The following is a 19,012-nucleotide window of genomic DNA, read 5'->3' on the forward strand; positions in this document are numbered from 1 at the left end:
TATCAAGCCACGAAGTAACGCTAAACCACGTGAACGCCATCAAAGAAAATTCCTCGCCAAGTGGGCCGGGCCACGTGTCGCGTTCTTGGAAGCCTACATGTACGTGGACCAACGACGTCGCAGAAACTGATCGGATCTCATCGCCCTACTCTCATCCACGAATTCTGATATCTTACCACTTAAAGCATTGCCGTTCTTTTGATCTCCTCGCCACGTGTCATCCTTACCGTCACCTCCCATTACGTTTTAACCTTTTAAAAATTAATAAAATATTATTTAATCCCAATGAGAAGAAAAAACAAACGAAAAAACAATTTTTTTTAAAACAGCTTCGAGTGCCCCCTTTGTTCTCTAGAACCTCCCGGAAATCTCATCTGTCGAGTTTAGGGTAAAAAAAGTTGGTTCGGTTAACTGGTGAATAAATTTGTACTGTGGATTTCGGAGCCTTCGTGTTTTCCGGTAAATTCTGCGTTTCTTGGAAAAAAATTTGTTTTTTCGTTTGGAGTATTTGATTTTCCGTTGAAGATTGTTAGTTTCAGGTGAGACTGTGTTCTGAGATCGTTGCTGTTTTATTTTTTCCTATAAGTTTTTTGGTTGATTTGTTGAGATTTAGCTTGGTTGTTGACATATATATTTTTGTTTGGTTGCTAAAAAATGCAGGAAATGATATGAAATTTTAGATTTATTATTTTTCTTTTACTTTTAAGATTAAAAGATGAAGCAAGTTACTAAAGGTCAAGGTAAATCTTATACTAATATCTTTACAATTTTATCTGATGTTAATGAAATTTGAGTTTTTATATTTCTGAATTTTTCTGGCGTTTGGGTGATGAGAAAAAATGGTTAGGAATTTAGATTTACACATGAAAATAGTCGTTGAATTGAAATACTGTATTACTATATATTTACTGCTATTAAAACTGTGGATTGGGTTTGGTGCTTCGATGTTGAAAAGTAATTTACTTTTTGTGTGATGCCTATTATATATAAAAATTTTAGTTGATTTAATTTCTTAAGTAGTTTTCTAATATGTTATAATTATTTTGTTTTCTGTGTCAGAAAGCTTAACCGGACATAAATTGTCTGCAATAAACATGACAGCGTATCAAAAGATTGAATTTATTTTTAGTGGTGGATAAGGATCTTGGAGGAATGTCTGACTTGTGCATGTATGAGGTCAGTTTCTGAATTTACTTTTGAAGTTTATCAGTTTGTTTCTAGTAGCGAAGTGCTGCAATCTCATTAAAGTTTGTTGGGATGCAATAATTTTTCAGCTTATTGTTTAACCTGAGATTTGGTTTTCCTTTCATCTGTTCACTGGATTTCGCATGTCAATAGAACTTGTAAGTTGTATAGTGCGGAATAGTGCCTTTTTGTTATGATTTTAGTGGAGGAAAACAAATTTATTGAAAATTTAAGGGTGTGATGGATTTCTTGTGAAAAAAAAAGAGGGAATCTTAGTACTTTAGAAGCTAGTGATTCCTTTATTTGTGGGTTCGCTCTTGGACTTTGTTGATGAATTAGGACTTTAGGGTTTAGTGTGCTCATTTTCTTTTGGTGGAGCTAGGTTTAAGTCATAGTTTGAGATTTTCTTTGTTAGTGACAGAGTGGGTATTTTCTGCATTTATGTTAAGTCTTATTGGACATTCTGATAAGCTTCCATGAATCTCCTCCCCCCCCCTCCCTAATTGTTTTATTCTTTTAGTTTAAGTTGTTTTTCATGGATTTAACCCAATCTTGTTAGCAGGCGACTGAAATCATTTTACTAAATAACAATTCCATTGTACTAGTGTCTCCATCTTGGTGCATTTTCTTAAGTAGGATTTTATTCACTTTAAGGCCTTAATGGCATATGGTACTGTTAAATTTGTTTAATAATGCCAATTTTGGTGCAATAAAGCCATTATCTAGTGCAATGGTAAAAATCTTGTGGTTGAAAGCGTGCAAGAGCATGTGCTCAAGCATGAGATGACCGCTTTATCAAAAATTACTTAGGATTAGGATTTATCCTGATGGGATCATTATTGGATGTTGAACATGGCTATTCTTTTGAAGTGTTGCTCTTCCGATTTGCCTTAAGCCTTCTAAGTGACCTTAATGGTTTTGGTCACATTACCATTTTAAGGAATGTGTTGTGCTCTCCCAAATCTAAGGGATATAATTCATATCGTTCCTTTAAAATTTTTCTAGACTTCATGTTCTTTGTTTCTATTTCCTTTGTTGAAGATTGGCTGATGATGACTAAACTTTTGTAATTGATATTACAGCTTGAAGATAATGTTTGGGATGAATTTGGTGCTAGTGATGATCATATAGTGCCTCATACTGTTGATGAATATGGTGCGCAATTTAAAGTTCAAGATGATGTTCGAAAAAAACGAAGACATGATGTGACTGGAGTTACTAGTAATGCTAATAATACGACTAAATATGGTATTTTGGGGGAGAAGGAAAAAGGCTTACATACTTTGATTAAGAACAGAATGTTAGAAAAGGGTTCGTGGTCTCACAGTCCTGATGGCATCTTTCCCACTTCAGGTGATAATGACTCACACAACGAAGCAACAATGGCTTCTGATGATTCAAGGACATCCAGCCACGGTCTCAAAACTGGCAACATAGATTCAGTTGGCAGTGAGTTCTGTGCTGATGAACCTGTCTTGGTTGACAAGTGTGCCACTGAGGACAATAATGTCTACCAGTATCCACTAAATAACATGTCCCAAACTGATGATGATCTCAGCTTTTTTGATAATAACCATGAAGATAAAGAAAACAGCGATCTTTTATATTATGGCTGGGCAGACATTGGGAATTTTGAGGATGTTGACAGGATGTTCAGGTTGTTCTTGAATTCCAATTATTAATTATTTTTCATGTTTTGCTTTACCATATAAAATCTGGCATGTAGATTGATTAGGACCTCCCATGAGAGTATTCGCGTAAGTAACCACATTTATGGACCTGTACCATATATGTATGCATGAAGGTTAACTAAGTACTAATACTAACTGAACCTTTCTTATTGTTCTTGCAGAAGTTGTGATTCAACATTTGGGTTGGGGAGTCTGAGCAATGAAGATGATTTGTGCTGGTTTTCATCCTCACAAGCGACTGAAGGATCTCATGATCCATTGAAGGCTGATGCTAAACTGAATAGTGTACCGGAGGATTGTGCAACTTCTAGGCCTGACAGTGCAGGTCCTTCAACTATTGATTCCAACAAGAAAAGTGTATTTTTAAGTGATAAAATAAGTCCCCTTAATTCAAGCAGTGATAATGCTGGTCTTGCACCCATGTCATCTTTGAATGTATCCAATACAGAATCTGAAAGTAAGGATGACCCGATACCCAATGAACAGGTTAGTTAAATCTTATGATACCTCGCTATTGTTCTTTTTAGTTTCACATCTTATGATCTCTCTCAATTGATCTTTGTAGTTTCACATTTTCTTTGTAAACATCTAGATATCTAGTTTTTGGCATGTGGAACTTGTCATCCTCCAACAACCCTTTAGTCACTTTGTGAATATAAATTTCATGCTGCAATAAAATAAGATCATAGTTAGAAATATAACTATTGTGGTACTTTGAAGGAAAATGCAGCCTACTATCATCATGAATTACGTTGTCTTTACATTGCTTGTTGATAATTGATATAGAGCACTGATCTAGAGTCAGATAACAATCAGTATGATCCACTCTTATGCTGGTTTCAGACTTTAAGATTCTTTGCTATAAGTTTTCATATGGCATATTGTTGCCATTCAAAATCTTCATAATGTTATCTTATTGCATTGCCAAATTACAGATCAGTCCTCACATAAAGCAGTCAAAGCAACTGAGCACATCAGGAGAAAGAAAAGATCAACATCAGGAAAATGGTGGTTCTTTTAACCACTATGGTAACATCAAGGAGTTTGCAGATGTGAAGCACCCCTTTACTAATTCATCCTGTCAACTCTTTTCCCCATCAGGCCTTCAGCGGCACAAACAAAACATTGGAGCTGATTCTGTGAGTTACCTACAGACAAATATTCCTTTTATGCATTTCAGCTACAGCAGTCCTTCGGATCAAATTTCAATGTGTCCAACTGTATCCAGTACCAAATCCGAAAATAATGGCCATCCTTCTTCAACAAATGAGTCATCTTATGCATCAAATCAGGTACAGTCTATAGAGAGCTCTCGTGGTCCTTCATTTGAGGCTCCTGCCAGTCTAACAAATGAGAAGAGGGGAAAGTTATATCACCACCAAGATACCCAAGTGCCACTCAATAGGAATGTCAAACGTGCAAAAATAGAAAGTCAGATGGCATTTTGTGATCCAGTTACTGTTAAAAAGCAGGTCCGTCAGTCTGAACAGGATGAAGGTCATAGTGAAGTTGAAGGAGTTAGTGTAGGAAAGCCAGCAGAATTAGATTCTTCAAATGCACAGGAGAGCTCTTGTGTAAGGTCTATGTTGGATGAAGTCTCACTAGAAGCTACTAGTTTTCGGCAGCTTCAACAAGTCATGGAAAAGGTATAATAGATGGAAAGATTTTCGATCTGCAGGTTGCATGCGTTTTTTGATGTGCATGTGACTTTTTGTTAATCAGTATACATGGTATTGATCAAGTTGAAACTGCTTGAAATTTCAGTTGGATATCAGGACAAAATTGTGCATACGGGATAGTCTGTATCGTTTGGCTAGGAGCGCTGAACAAAGGCATAATTGTGTGAATACAAAAGGTGGCATTGGAGATGATAAAGATGCAAGTGGTCCACTGGTGGCTGAAGAAACAAACAAGTATGATTTTGTTGCTTGAACCTGAATTTCTTATTACTTTTTACAGTGTCACCCATACTCAATTCTGACCATTTGGTAGTGATACATAATATAGTCAATGGTGGTACAGGATTGTGGACACTTGAAACCTGTGGTGGGTAGAAATGTTTCTCATCCAATTTTTTGGCTTCCTAGAGACTAGGGACAATCCAGTTGTGCTGAAATTATTGTTATAATTATTAAAATAGATAATTTGAATTTTGAATAATACACCTCTAGGTTAAAAAAGGCTCTGGTAGCTAATTGAAAAACCTTGCAACTTAGAAACTTGATCAGTTAGGTTAGGATTTAATAATAGTTTGCAATGTTGAACATATTGATTGAAGCTCTCTTCTTCCCCTACAGTCCTCCTTTGTGCTAATTTTGTGAAGAAATTACAGGGGCAAACTTGCAAGAATCTCTTTGGTTCTAAACTGTGAACTTTGTATTACATCTTGAGTGTTGTGTGTGTGTATTTTTTCATTTTATTTTTTGGCGTCATTAGTAGTTAAATTAATCCCCCAATCAATTCTTTTTCTTTTTAATAATAAATAATGGGTTTTTTTCAGGTGCACTGGATTTATGGATATGGAAACTGACACAAACCCTATAGATAGATCCATAGCACACTTACTATTTCACAGGCCTTCAGATCTATCTGCAAGGCTTAGTACTGATACTGTGTCTTTTAAGTCACATGGCATGGTAAGCATTCTCTTATCGGTTGTCATTCTTCAGGTTGAAGAAAATTCATGTTTTCTAACCTCAAGCTTTAATTCTGTGGATTGGAATGACAGATTCATGGCTCTATCACTAGTCCACCTGTGATGGCTGAAAAACACATTGGCCATGAAGAAACTGGCGCTGCTTTGGATAAAAAGTGCTGACAAGTGACAGCAGATAACTGGGAATTTGTTAACATCAGTACAATCCTTGTAAAATGTAATCTATTAATGATAATGTAAAATGATTGTCATGAGGCCTCAACATAAGATGCAGGTTGGTTCCATGTTTTAGGCTTAATTTATTAGATACGATGTTTTAGTCTTGTGTTGTTATAAATCCTTGTAATGGTTTGTGATAAGCTACTTGTCCACTTATCTGTCACTAATACTTGAAAAAATTTCTATTTGCTTTTCTACAAAATATTCAGTGTTCCCAGGATCAATTTCTGGAATTTCTCTTTCTAATGATGATGAATTTTTTTGCTTTATGGCTATTGCATTGTGTTGCAGGGCTGTTGATCACCTCTAAGCACAGAAACTTGTAGAGGGGCAATTTAATCGTGTACAAAATCCTCGGTAAATTTAAATTTTGTTCAACTATGGAGGTGTTCCTGATACTTGTTAGTTTTAAATACGCTGTTGATGCATGCTTGGATCTTTAGAATACAGCCCCTTTAGAGCACGGATGAGATTGTTTGTGAAATTTATGGTACTTGGTACATGCCTAGGTTCTAGCTGATACTCTGCCATTAAAAAGCATCAATGGCAGTTCTTCAGTCATAACATTTGCAATGTCTATATGTCAAATAGCATTTTGAGATTGTAAGGCCCCGTGATATTAGGAGAACCACTCCACATTAGCTCTGCAAGTTGCTGGATGGCTTTTTCCGTTAAATGAGTAGAGTCGAAGAACACATATTCACTAGCGTTTCCGCATAGTTGATACTCTTTTACAGGTTTCCTTCCCCCACAGCTGGGTATTCCTCTGTATGGACCAGTTCCGCAGCATGCCGTACTCCCTTCCTTGAAACCTTCATAACATAAACACACTTTCAGAAAATTAGGATAACTGTTTGGTTTTTTCCTGGCCTGGGCAACCATTTCGGGAAGGCATGCCGTGTAAAGCAGAATGTGGGAATCTACCCAGAATAGAGGCTTTTACATTGAGTAGGGAAAATGAGTAAGGCGTACCATATTTGGTGGGATTATGTATTCTTTCACTCCAAGAAGTGTATAAATCGTGAGTTGCGTACTTGAATCCTTCAAGTTGGCTCTCCAGCTCCTGCAGGGCATTGGAAAATGCTGCGTTGTGTAGTTCAATAAGTGCCGTAGCGTTTTCATTGCAGGGACCTCTTGTCCCTGCTTCCAACGCTCCTATGGCTGGTGTACAATCAAGTGCCCCTGCGTTTACAAAGCCAAATTTCCTTCCTCCTTTCTTATATATTTCCTAAACCGTTAACATTTAACTACAACTTAGTGAACTATGGAAGAGGTAGAAAGAAATTGACAAGCTGATGGTCCTTACTTTGATTTCAACAGTTAAGTTGCCAATCACCATCCCCACGTATTCTTCTCTGGAATAAGACTCAAGTACTGTTGAGTTTGTTCCGAAATGCACCATGTAATCATTGACGCCCATGCTTATTAGGTAAACAGCTTTGGAGATCAATTTCTTGGCTTCCGCATCACCTAGCATCTGCCGCCAGAGTTTCTCAATCTCCTCGAAATAGCTTACCTGAGTTCTCAAGTTAATACCCTGGTGAAGATAGAAAGGTCAGACTTAAACCATGAACAAACATGCTAGGCATAAAAGAGGAGACATAGAGCAAATAAGCCCAAGACAAATTACGTATCCTTGGGCAGTTTCAATTAGAGCACCAGATCCTCCAAATGCAAAATTCACCCCACCAATAAATTTATTACTACCAGGTTGCAAATATGGTGGAATTAATGGTAAATTTGCGTACTCAGCTGCAACAAAGCCGTGCATTAAGAGTCAGTTGTGTTGTGCTGTGTTTAAAGTTGCCAATGAAAACAATTTGAGGTGCCTTAAATTACCAATAAAGTCTGGAATTATACGTCTGTCAGAGAATCTGCCGGTAGGGTACTTGAAGAAGGTTTCACCATACGGCCAGTAATTTGCCTGGGCGCTGGGCGGTATGTCGACGTAGTTGTTGTTGCCAGCATCAAATAGTGAATCTCCAAAGATGAATAAGGGGACATGGTTTTTCGCTGGCAGGCCGCGGCAACCAATCAGGTTCACCAAGCAAGCATAGAGAACAAGATAAGGAGTACCAAATCTATGATCCATTTGTTAAAATAGGTGCACTTATTATTAGCTCGATTACGTGTGATATATATGAAATGTATTTGTGGTTGGTCTCACCATCTATTAAAAATAATATCGCAGCTGAAAAATATGGCATGCGTCTAGAAGTTCAACTGCGGCGCCTGTTGAATGCATTAGTAGTCATTTGCACTGATAACAAATTTCATAAGCCGGAATAAACAGATCTCATTGAGTGACTCTATGGCACCTCCTGTTAATAATACTTGAATGATAACTGGAATTTTATTATTCTTGACTTGGTTTACTTTTTTTCCTAAACTTTGATGATCTTGAAATACTACAGTTTTCTATTTATAAATCTTTTATCATTGAAAAAATTGCAAGATTTGCATTTTATAGTATTAAGTTTGTTGGAAACTTGAGCAACAAGATGCTTGTCCACTAATTCCACATATGATTGTGCTCTCATATGATATCAGTCAATGTGTTTTCTGTGATTCTAGATGCTTGCAACATTTCGTACCCTTGTATTTTATTTTAGTGAATTTCGAGGCTTTGATTGAACTAAAGCCTATTTCTGCCACGTCAATAGCAAGGAAACTCCCTGTCAACAGCTGCCTTAGCAGGGCATCAACAAGAGCAACAAATTACACAACAATTACAATGTAAAGTCTTCCAACTTGTCTGTTACATGAGGGCAAAAATTGTTTCTCTAAGTCCCCATGAATTGCACAGTCACTAGCTATTTTAGGTTTTAACTTTTTTTATCTTTAACTTATAAAAAAGGTTATAATTTGGATGAGGGAATTTTAATTATAGAGACATTGATTAAATTAATAATTACCCTATACGCTGATACAAATATAACATCAGATTAAGGATTACAAGGAAAAACTCATTAAAAAATAAAAGCAGAGCTGTAGGGATCAAACATGGTGAGCTCGCAAAAAGTTGATCATGAAAGTGGGCAGTGGGCGGGCATGTGGAACGCACATGACGACCGCCACTGGCACGGCACAACAGTGATAGAAGTCTCCAATGACCAGCACGTAGCAAGCTTTCGGATTCTAGGTGTTGAAGGATGCATAAAAAACGACAAACTCATGGGCCCGCCCATCCTCTCACAGATCGATGAGATGATAGCGGTCAGTTTTCATGGCTAAAGCAGGATATTTGGACAAGAAAGTCAAGACAAAGATTTCGCAAGTTCATGCATTCCGCTGTGCTCAATCCTTTACTGAATAAATTATATTAAAATGGGCTCCTGTTGTCATTATTGAAGACACAACTTGCGTCTTTTACTAACTTTTCCAATGTTCCTTGTTCCAGAGTTGGCAAGAGCATGGCTCCCAGATATGTTATTTGTCCAAACGGATCGGAGGAAAGAAATTCCATCAGAAGCAGCAATGGAATCGTTAATTCTTTCTACGGCGGTGGAATTATGAAATGGTCATAAAGATTTGATGTCTTGGCTTCAAATAGCGTTTTGAGATTGTAAGGCCATACGAAGTCAGTAGTTCCACTCCACATCAGCTCTGCAAATTGCTGGTAAGCCTTTTCCGAGGGATGGTAGGAGTCGAAGAATAAATATTCACTGGGATTCTCACATAAATGAAACTCTGTTATCCCTCTCTTCCCTCCACAGCTGTAAACTCCTCCGTACAGACCAGAGCCGCAACATGCCGTTGTTGCATCCTTGAAACCTTCACAACATAAACCCACATCAATTGTCATCTAATATACACACATGCTCGATTTCATGCCATGCCAACAAGTGTAATGGCCTAACATGTATAAAACATACCATATTTTGAAGGGTTGTTCAATCTTTCACTAACAGATTTATAGAAATTATAATAGGCATATTTGAACCCTTCAAGCTGGGTTTCCAGCTTCTGGAGGGTTTTGGGAAGTTCTTTATTGTGCAGTTTTGCTATTGCTGTGAATTCATCAATGCAAGGACCCCCTGCTTTTGCTTTCATGTATGGTAAACAACCCAGCGGCATCATATTAGGAAACCCAAACTTTCTCCCTCCTTTCTTGTATATTTCCTGAATCAATTTAAAAACAGATTTTAAGAAACTGCCAATCGAAGGAAAAGTGAATGGAGAAATATAATTTTCTGGGGTTTAAATATAAATTACTTTGAGAGCAACAGTCAGGTTGCCAAGCACCATGGAAGCATACTCTTCATCTGAGGCACTTGAGTTTCGGGTCAAGTAATCATTGCCACCTACGCTAATTAAGTAAACAGCTCTGGACAACAATTTCTTGGCTTCTTCATCTCCTAGTTCTTGTCTCAATGATTTCTCAACTTTCTTGAAATATCTTATTTGAGTTTCTAGGTCTACAACCTGGAAAAAAAAAAGCAGCATATTGATATATAAAGCTAGGCTTCATTGCAAATGACAGAAAAAAAGTAAAATAACTCTGTTTGTGGGGAGGCGGGAGTGTTTGTGTAATTTGAACTTACATAAATCTAAACTAAACAACCTCAATTAATCATAAAGAAAAGATGATAATGATAAGCAAACATCACATACAAATCCTTGATGAGATTCAACAAGAGCACCGGCTCCTCCAGACGCAAAGTTGACACCATCTGTAAATTTATGATTGCCAGGCTGTAAATAGGTTGGAATTATTGGTAACCCAGCAAATTGAGCTGTAACAAAATTGTAAGAGTCAGAGTCAATGAATTTGCGATGGAAACTTGAAACTTGTTGAAGAAAACGACGTCTTTACCTAGAAAATCTGGAATCAGACGCCCATCCGAAAATCTCCCAGTAGGGTACTTGAAGAATGTCTCACCATATGGCCTGAAATTTGCCTGAAAATCAAAAGTTGTGTTGATATAGTTGTTGTTTCCGGGATCAAAAAGCGAATCACCAAAGACGAACAAAGCAACATGGTTTGCAGGCAGATTGGTGTGGCAGCTAATCAGGTTGAGAAAGGTTACAAAGGAAAGCAAGAAACATACATGGGCTCTTAAGTTTGCCATGTTGAAAAGAAAACGCTATGCTTTTACGTTATTCTCTTAACTTATCTGAATGGATTTATATATTATTCTCTTTCTGTATATATACGAAATACAGAAAGGAGGACCATCTCAAGTTCTCAACTTTGGTGCTAGGCGGCTAGGAAGTGTCGGTTCACCCCATTTTCGAATTATAGACAAAACTAGATAAATACTCGAGTCTAGACGTAAATATTCAAAAAAATATTTTTATGATAAATTGGAACTTCCATTTGCGAATATAATAATTATTATTTAATTTAATTCATTAAATAAAACTATCATTATTATTTTATTATAATGTTTGATTGACAAAAATAACTTTACAATAAGAAAAAAAATAAGTATTAAAAAAATAAAAATACGTTCTATTACAATTTATAATTTTCAATTTAAAATATTTATTTTTGATAAGTTATTAATTAAAATATTAATAAGCTTTCATTAAAATTTTAATATGATTATTTATTTTATTTTATTTTTATAAATATAAAAAATATTAATAATTTGGTTATTTAAATTCTTAAATTAAAATATTAATAAGATAATTTATTTTATTTTTTTTCTTTATTTTAGAATATTAAAATATTAAAAAATTTATAATTAAAAATTTAATTTAATTTTTTAATTTGAAATATTAATTTTTATAATTCATAGTTAAAACATTAGTTTTTTATTTTTATTTTATTTTTTTCTTTTTTATCAATTATCCACCGAAGATGTAACTGATGCAATGGAGCGTCAATCTGACATTCTTGTGATTGGATCTAGTCATGGAGCACCTAATACTTTTTAATTAGGATATTAATACCTTCACCGTGTCTAGCCGTATTTTTGAACCCAAATTTAATTTTGCAAACTAGAATCTATCATTTTTAATGATTCTAAGTCAAGTTTAGGATCTTATTAGAAATAATAGATTCAAATAGGTGCAAATCACTCATAGACAGAAAGGATTGGTGACGACTTTTATTTTTTGTAGACAGATCGGATTTCTAGACCTACATGTTGTGATAACAATAGTTTTTAATATTAAATTTTAGTTATATATATTATTTTTTGTTTATAAATTAATTATAATTAATTTAATACTTACTAAAATTCATTTATTGTTCTAAATATGATTTAAACTTTAATTTTAAATTTTATGAGTTAATTTTATTTATTAATTTAATTTTTATTAATCATATGCATAAAAATTGATTTTTAATTTATTTTTATTTTAGGTTTAGGTTTGGGTTTTGTACGAGTATTAACAATCAAATTCAAATAGTAAGGGTTGATTTTTAATTACGTTCGGGTAAGTTGTTTAAAGATTCTAGAAAACAGTGACGGATCCAAGATTTTGTATGAAGAATGGTTAAAGAGTAATTAAATAAGGTTATAGATGGGGTCAATAATTCGATTCAGAATAAAAAATTAATCACTTTTGAGATAAAATTTAATTATAACATAAAATTTCATTAACAATCTAAACATAAGTTTTCCAATTCACTAATATAAATAGATATAAAGCTGAAAAAAAAAATTGACATTAGATTTTCATATTAGATATTGTGAGTTGTGCTCAACGTATTTTCATGCTTTCAAATTCATCGATGACTAAATCCCTATCAATGGTCCTAGCAAACTTTTTCTTAATATAAAGGATAAGTGTACTAACAAGTGAGGGTGAGCAAATGAGTGGATTGAGTGATTTGGTCTATTAGACCTAAAAACTAAATGGATTAAACATTTTTAGAAAATCGATCAAACTCGACCAAACTAACCAAATATAGAATTGATTCGGTCGATTTGATTTTGGATTAATAAACCAAAATTTTATCACTTTTTTTTTTTATAAATTACAATATTAAAACTTATAAACTTCATCTTAATTATAAAATACACAAATTATGTATAAATTAAATATATGTATATATAATATATTACTATATTATATATATGAAATTAATAACACAACTTATATGTTATAATATTTTAATTTTTATATCAAAGTTTTTATAAATAATAACTAATTATAAATAATATGCTATAAAAACTAAGGCAATAACTAATAAAATTATTAAGTGTAATTATATAAACAAAGTCTATCATAAGTTACAATAATGCTTATGTATACATTAAATATATGTATATATATAATATATTACTTTATTATGTATATATGAAATTAATGACACTACATATATATTATAATTTTTATATCAAAATTTGTATAAATAATAACTAATTATAAACAATATGTTATAAAAACTAAGATGATAACTAATAAAGTTATCAAATAAACCCTAAACTATTTAAGAATATTCAAATAAGCTTTTATTCTTTTGTTGCGTTCAATCAAGCTCTCGTACTTTTATTTTCGATCAAAAAAACCGTTATGAATAACTAATGATTGACTAATTAGCAATAGTAAAAATACCTTTTATTTTATATCCACATAGTAGTGACATGGCATGTGGAAGGTGAAAAATGTTACATGATTATGTTATTCTATCAAATTAGCGTGTCATGCCATCATCAATTATAATATGTCAGTATATCACATTATAATTAATTATAATATTTTAATATACCACATCAGCGTCATATGATATAAAATAACAAATGACATTTTAACTAAGTAAATAATTAATCATAAAGATTTTTTTGACTCAAAATAAAAGTATAAAGATTTATTTAGCTCAAAATAAAAATACAAAGGTTTGATTGAATGGAATAAAAATATAAGGGCTTATTTGAATTTTCTTAAATAGTTTAAGGGCTTTTTTGTATATTATGCCTCATATAAATAAAGTTGATTATAAGTTGTAGTAATGCTCATGTATAAATTAAATATATGTATACATATAATATTTATACAATTATATATATTTATAACATTTTATATTACGAAATATTACTAACATGTAATAATTATAACATATTAATATGTAAGATGTTTACTATCATATATTATAATATTAACATATAAGTTATCATTTAAAATATATAACTTATAATTCCATATTAATATAGATTTAGAAATAAATAACTATATATAACTAAAATTAAATTACTATGATTATGATTTGTATACGTACATATAATAAATTAATATATTTTAAGTATATTATTAATTAAATTTACTATCATTTTTTCTTAAGATATATAAAAATATTATATATATTAATATATATAAAACATTAGTTTGGTTTTCTGAGTGGATTGGTTTAAAAATTTTAAAATCGAGAACCGACCAAAAAATCAATTGGATCAAATATTTTATATTAATTAATTCAATGGATTAATTAGACTGAATTGTTTTACCCAAATCACATTTAATTTGGATGGATAATTGGTTTGGTTGGTTTTGTTCACTCCTACTAACAAGAAAATCATCTTCCATCTTATTACGCAACCTCATCTTTACAATTTTCATGATTCAAAATGCATGTTTTAAAGTTATTGTAGAAACTGTAAGAGTTAAAATAAGAGGAACTAAACGATTTAGGAGCGGATATATAAATATTTTTCTATCTTTTACATTAACTAGAATAGCTCTCGGAGAGATAAAACATTTTGCAAACATGGATCTTACTTAATATCAAGTTCTAAATACTCCCATTCATATTTCATATGTAATTTTAGAAAGATGGAAGGGTTTTAAAAAAGAACGAACGGTTTCTGTTTGAAAAAAAAAAAAAAGAAAGGAAATGAAAAATAGTTCAAAATGCTCCAATTCACATTTCATATGCAATTTTAAAAAGATAACTGGTTTTAAAAAAGAATGAAGGGTTTCTATCAAAAAAAAAAAAAGAAAAAAAGAAAGGAAAAAAGAAAAAAAGGAAGATAAAGGGTTTAAAAAAAATGAAGGGTTTTAAAAAAGAATAAAGGGTTTCTATAAAAAAGGAAAAAAAAAGGGAAAGTAAAATAGTTCAAAATGCTCCAATTCATATTTTATATGTAATTTTAAAAAGATGAAGGGTTTTAAAAAAAAAGAGAGGGTTCAATCAAAAAGGAAAAAGAAAAAAGAAAAGAAAAAAAGAAAAAAAAAGAATTGATATTTCATATGCAAGTTAAGTTAAGTCAAATCAAATGATTCATAAGAGGATATATAATTGATTTTTCTGTCTTTTACATTAACTGGTATAGCTACGGGAGAGTTGAAACACTTTGGAAACATGAATCTTATCTAATATCAAGCTCAAAATGCTCCAATTCATATTTAATATGCAATTTTAAAAAGATGAAAGGTTTTAAAAATGAATGAAGGGTTTCTATCAGAAAAAAAAGATAAAAGAAAAAAAGGAAAGGAAAAAAAAGGAATTCATATTTCATATGTAATTTTAAAAAGAAAAGGGTTTTAAAAAATAATGAAGGGTTTCTATTAAAAAAAAAGGAAAAATGAAAAAAATGGGAAGATGAAGGGTTTAAAAAAATGAAGGGTTTTACAAAAGAATGAAAATCCTCTATCAAGAAAAGAAAAAGAAAAAGAAAAATAGTTTAAAATGCTCCAATTCATATTTCATACACAATTTTAAAAAGGTAAATGCTTTTAAAAAAGAATGAAGGGTTTCTATCAGAAAAACAGAAAAAAAGGAAAGGAAAAAACAAAAAAGGAAGATGAAGGGTTTAAAAAAATGAAGGGTTTTTATCAAAAAAAAAAGGAAAAAAATAATTTAAAATGCTCTAATTGATATTTAATATCTAATTTAAAAAAGAATGAATGGTTTCTATCAAAAAAAGAAAAAAGAAAAAAAAAGAATTCATATTTCATATGTAGTTTTAAAAAGATGAAAGGCTGAAAGGGATTGAACACAAGCCTTTAAACTTTGACTTAGATGATTTACCACTTTTTTAAAACAATTTTTTTTATTTATTTAGGATGTCAAAACTATATATTTTTAATTTTATATACATAAAAATAAAAAAATAAAAAACTGATGGGTGGTGGCTGCTGCCTCTCTCCCTCTGCCCCCACTAGAATTTTTGTTGCACATCACTTTAGGATGGCAGGTTGTGTTGAAAGGTGTGTTCCATAAACTTGTGACATATGCAGTTATGCACTAATCATGTAGTTAAATACATGAATAGGTTTTATAATTTTTTTTATATATTTGAAAAAAAAGAGATTTGAATTTTATTTTTTTTGAGAGAAAAATTATACACTAATCAAAATGAATCAAATGCTCTGTGTTCCATAATCTTATCTTATTGATGATTTTTTTTAAAAAAAAAATTAAAATCTTTTGTGACAGCAAATCCTTTGGCAGTTTAATTGTTCCATCTAAAGTAATTTGATGCTAATAAAGTAACATTTAAATTCTTATGTTGTCTATGCTTACCAAAGAAAAGCAATATAAGATTTGTTAAATCATATTGCATGTGGCTCACAACGTTAATAAATATTTTATAATTAGGTACTTTGCATTATTTGATCCAATTAAGTAGGATGTTGGGTAGTAAAAATACTACCTGCCACTAGTTCGAGTAGTGATCATAAGATAAGATACTCACCACTTGAAATTCAATAATAGATAATAATTTTTAATATTAAATTTTAATTTTATGTATTATTTTTATTTATGAAATTATTTTTAAATAACAGAATACTTACTAAAATTTATTAATTATTCTAAATATAATTTTAAACTTTAATTTAATTTTAATTCATAATGTAATTTTTATTAACAATATGCATAAAATTAATTTTAAATTCAAAGTTTATTTTTTAATATAAATAATCAAGTTGGGGTATTAAGTATTGATTTTAATCGACTGAAATGGATATGTCAAAATTAGTGGTACCTAGCAGCAGTGATTCCTAATGGCTTACGCAATAATGATTTGTTTATTCAATTATCACCTAATGCTTCATATCTCATAAATGATTTTCATGTTTATTGAGCTTTAAGTTGATCGAGTCTTATATTATATCCTTTTTCAGGTCGCCTCTCTCCCAAAATCCACAAAGATAACAATTCTTTATTCTGCCCTTGCAGTCTGTATAGGTTACGTGGTTCTCTCTTCAGCAAATATGTAAGTGTATAATTATATGAATTAATTTTTGTAATCTTCAACCACATTTTTATACACTACTCTTGTTTAATCTATAGGTTGGGTTATCAAATTTGACTAGGAAAAAACAAATAAACTAAGGAAAAAATATTTTATTCTTTACTCATGTTTTAAAATAAATGAATGGCAAGCATTAATTTTAAGTGAATTTCGTAAAATATTTTGAAATTCATCTAGTCTACGTACACTCTGTTTTCCCTTTTTTGACTAGAACCTTTCGCTAAAGTTTAACAGTTGGTTTACTGAATGAAGAACCTTTGTCTTTCAAGACTCATTGACTGCTTTTGCAAAGAACCACTGCCATCACTTCTGACTTGGAGCGTTCAGCAGTAACATGTCGGAAACTTAGGTGAACTCATTGAAATAAATGATATGTTGAGCTAATATAAGAGGAAACTAAACTTATTTATTAGTTGAAATTTGAGAACAAAACCAAGAAAAATTGAGGACGTGCACATCCATTCCGTTTATTTAATGCATTTATTTTAGATAAAAATGCTAATTAGAGTCATATACTTCTATGCTTCAAATAATTGTTTGATATTGTAAGGCGATATGACATCGGAACCTCCGCTCCACATTTCCTGTGCAAATTGTTGGAAGGCCTTTTCTGAGGGATGATAGGAGTCAAAGAAGAAATTTTCACTAGAATTCTCACATAATTCATACTCTTTTATCCCTCTCTTCCCTCCACAACTGTATGTTCCTCTGTATACACCAGAGCCGCAGCATGCCGTTGTGGCATCCTTGAACCCTTCACATCATAGTCAACCCACAAAAATTGTTAGCTGAAAATAATTAAGTGATGCTCTAGTTACCAAAGTGGATGACATACCGTATTTTGAAGGGTTGTTTAGTCTTTCGCTAATAGTTTTGTAGAAATTGTAAACTGAATATTTGAAGCCCGGTAGCTGCTCCTCTAGCTTCTTGAGGGTTTTGGGAAGTTCTCTTTGGTGCAGTTGTGAAATTTTATTGACTTCTTCAAAGCAAGAGCCGTTGCCTCCTGCTTGTGATCTTAGGAACGGTGAGCAACCCAGAGGGGCCATACCTGGAAACCCAAACTTCCTTCCTCCTATCTTGTATATTTCCTATTCCATTATAATATATAGATTGTTAAAGTGCAATTACCAAAAGAGAGAAAAACACATGGTAAATATGAAATTTCTCTGACTTAAGTATAATTACTTTGAGTGCAAGAGTCAGGTTGCCCATCACCATGGCAACATAACCTTCATCAGAAATGCTCGAGTTCCGGCTCAAGTACTCATTGGCTCCTATGCTGATTAAGTAGACAGCTCTGGACAACAATCTCTTGGCTTCTGCATCTCCTACTTCTTGTCTCAGAGATTTCTCAACTTTTTTGAAATAGATTACTTGAGTCTTTAGGTCTATAACCTGGAGTTCACCGAAAAAGCAGGGGTGAAGAGAATGAAGAAGCAAACCGAATGGTCATAAGTACGGATAACATTATATTTGTCATTGAAAAAAACAGAATAAAAATGAAAGGCAGGCGTGTTTGTGTAATTTGAACTAATTTAAATCTCAAACAAGCAAAACATAACATACAAGTCCTTGATGAGTTTCAACAAGAGCACCAGCTCCTCCTGATGCAAAGTTCACCCCATATATGAATCTATGGTTTCCGGATTGTAAAAAGGCTGGAATTAATGGTAACCCTGCATACTCAGCTGCAACATAATTTGTAAGGGAGTCAATGGAGTTGGAATTGACCTTTCTGAAGGAAACAACATTTTCTCACAAGTAATATACTGTTACCTATAAAATCTTGAATTAGACGCCCATCAGAAAATCTCCCAGTAGGGTACCCGAAGAAGGTCCTACCGTAAGGCCAGAAATTTGCCCTATAGTCATTAGTGGTGTTGATATTGTTGTTGTTTCCAGGATCAAATAGTGAATCACCTAAGGTGAACAAAGCAACATGTTCTTTTGGCAGACTCTGGCAGCTGATCATCTGGCTGAGAAATGTTGCATAGGCAAGCAAGCAACATATTTGGACCTTCAAACTTGCCATGTCAAAATTGGCTTGCTTTTTTGTTTATACTCTTAAACCTTTTATCCCCTATCTGTTATTTATAGGGTTTCCTGAGCTG

The 19,012-nt window shown here is 32.4% G+C and overlaps 4 protein-coding genes across 8 annotated transcripts; 1 reads left to right on the forward strand and 3 right to left on the reverse strand.

The window, feature by feature from the left end:
* Nucleotides 1-278: 278 nt before the first annotated feature.
* On the forward strand, nucleotides 279-5,953 carry LOC18608301 (dentin sialophosphoprotein-like protein). Of its 5 annotated transcripts, XM_018116035.2 has the most exons (9): nucleotides 279-539; nucleotides 1,060-1,176; nucleotides 2,268-2,433; nucleotides 2,539-2,842; nucleotides 3,038-3,362; nucleotides 3,812-4,522; nucleotides 4,641-4,789; nucleotides 5,377-5,512; nucleotides 5,605-5,953. In XM_018116035.2, the coding sequence occupies exons 2-9, from the start codon at nucleotides 1,153-1,155 to the stop codon at nucleotides 5,692-5,694; spliced, it is 1,905 nt and encodes a 634-aa protein (XP_017971524.1). In that variant the 5' UTR covers nucleotides 279-539; nucleotides 1,060-1,152; the 3' UTR covers nucleotides 5,695-5,953. The 5 variants fall into 5 exon arrangements, with proteins under 5 accessions (XP_017971524.1, XP_007042980.2, XP_088659576.1 ...); XM_007042918.3 differs by having other exon boundaries at nucleotides 2,268-2,842; XM_088803450.1 differs by having other exon boundaries at nucleotides 1,064-1,176; nucleotides 2,268-2,842.
* A 54-nt stretch (nucleotides 5,954-6,007) lies between these two features.
* On the reverse strand, nucleotides 6,008-7,843 carry LOC18608302 (GDSL esterase/lipase 2-like). Its single transcript, XM_018116036.2, has 5 exons — nucleotides 7,591-7,843; nucleotides 7,382-7,503; nucleotides 7,058-7,288; nucleotides 6,724-6,979; nucleotides 6,008-6,563 (listed from the first exon to the last, which is right to left on the reverse strand). The coding sequence occupies exons 1-5, from the start codon at nucleotides 7,841-7,843 to the stop codon at nucleotides 6,328-6,330; spliced, it is 1,098 nt and encodes a 365-aa protein (XP_017971525.1). The 3' UTR covers nucleotides 6,008-6,327.
* Nucleotides 7,844-9,055: 1,212 nt separating this feature from the next.
* On the reverse strand, nucleotides 9,056-10,875 carry LOC18608303 (GDSL lipase-like). The gene is made up of 5 exons (XM_007042924.3): nucleotides 10,568-10,875; nucleotides 10,366-10,487; nucleotides 9,967-10,176; nucleotides 9,627-9,873; nucleotides 9,056-9,525 (listed from the first exon to the last, which is right to left on the reverse strand). The coding sequence occupies exons 1-5, from the start codon at nucleotides 10,821-10,823 to the stop codon at nucleotides 9,248-9,250; spliced, it is 1,113 nt and encodes a 370-aa protein (XP_007042986.2). The 5' UTR covers nucleotides 10,824-10,875; the 3' UTR covers nucleotides 9,056-9,247.
* A 6,412-nt stretch (nucleotides 10,876-17,287) lies between these two features.
* Nucleotides 17,288-18,952, reverse strand: LOC18608304 (GDSL esterase/lipase 1-like). Its single transcript, XM_007042925.3, has 5 exons — nucleotides 18,678-18,952; nucleotides 18,468-18,589; nucleotides 18,087-18,296; nucleotides 17,737-17,989; nucleotides 17,288-17,655 (listed from the first exon to the last, which is right to left on the reverse strand). Exons 1-5 carry the CDS (start codon nucleotides 18,931-18,933, stop codon nucleotides 17,420-17,422), a joined length of 1,077 nt encoding a protein of 358 aa, XP_007042987.2. The 5' UTR covers nucleotides 18,934-18,952; the 3' UTR covers nucleotides 17,288-17,419.
* Between the last annotated feature and the right edge of the window lie 60 nt (nucleotides 18,953-19,012).

Source organism: Theobroma cacao, chromosome 2 (genome assembly GCF_053813885.1).
Source record: "Theobroma cacao isolate CCN51 chromosome 2, ASM5381388v1, whole genome shotgun sequence".
NCBI lineage: Eukaryota > Viridiplantae > Streptophyta > Magnoliopsida > Malvales > Malvaceae > Theobroma > Theobroma cacao.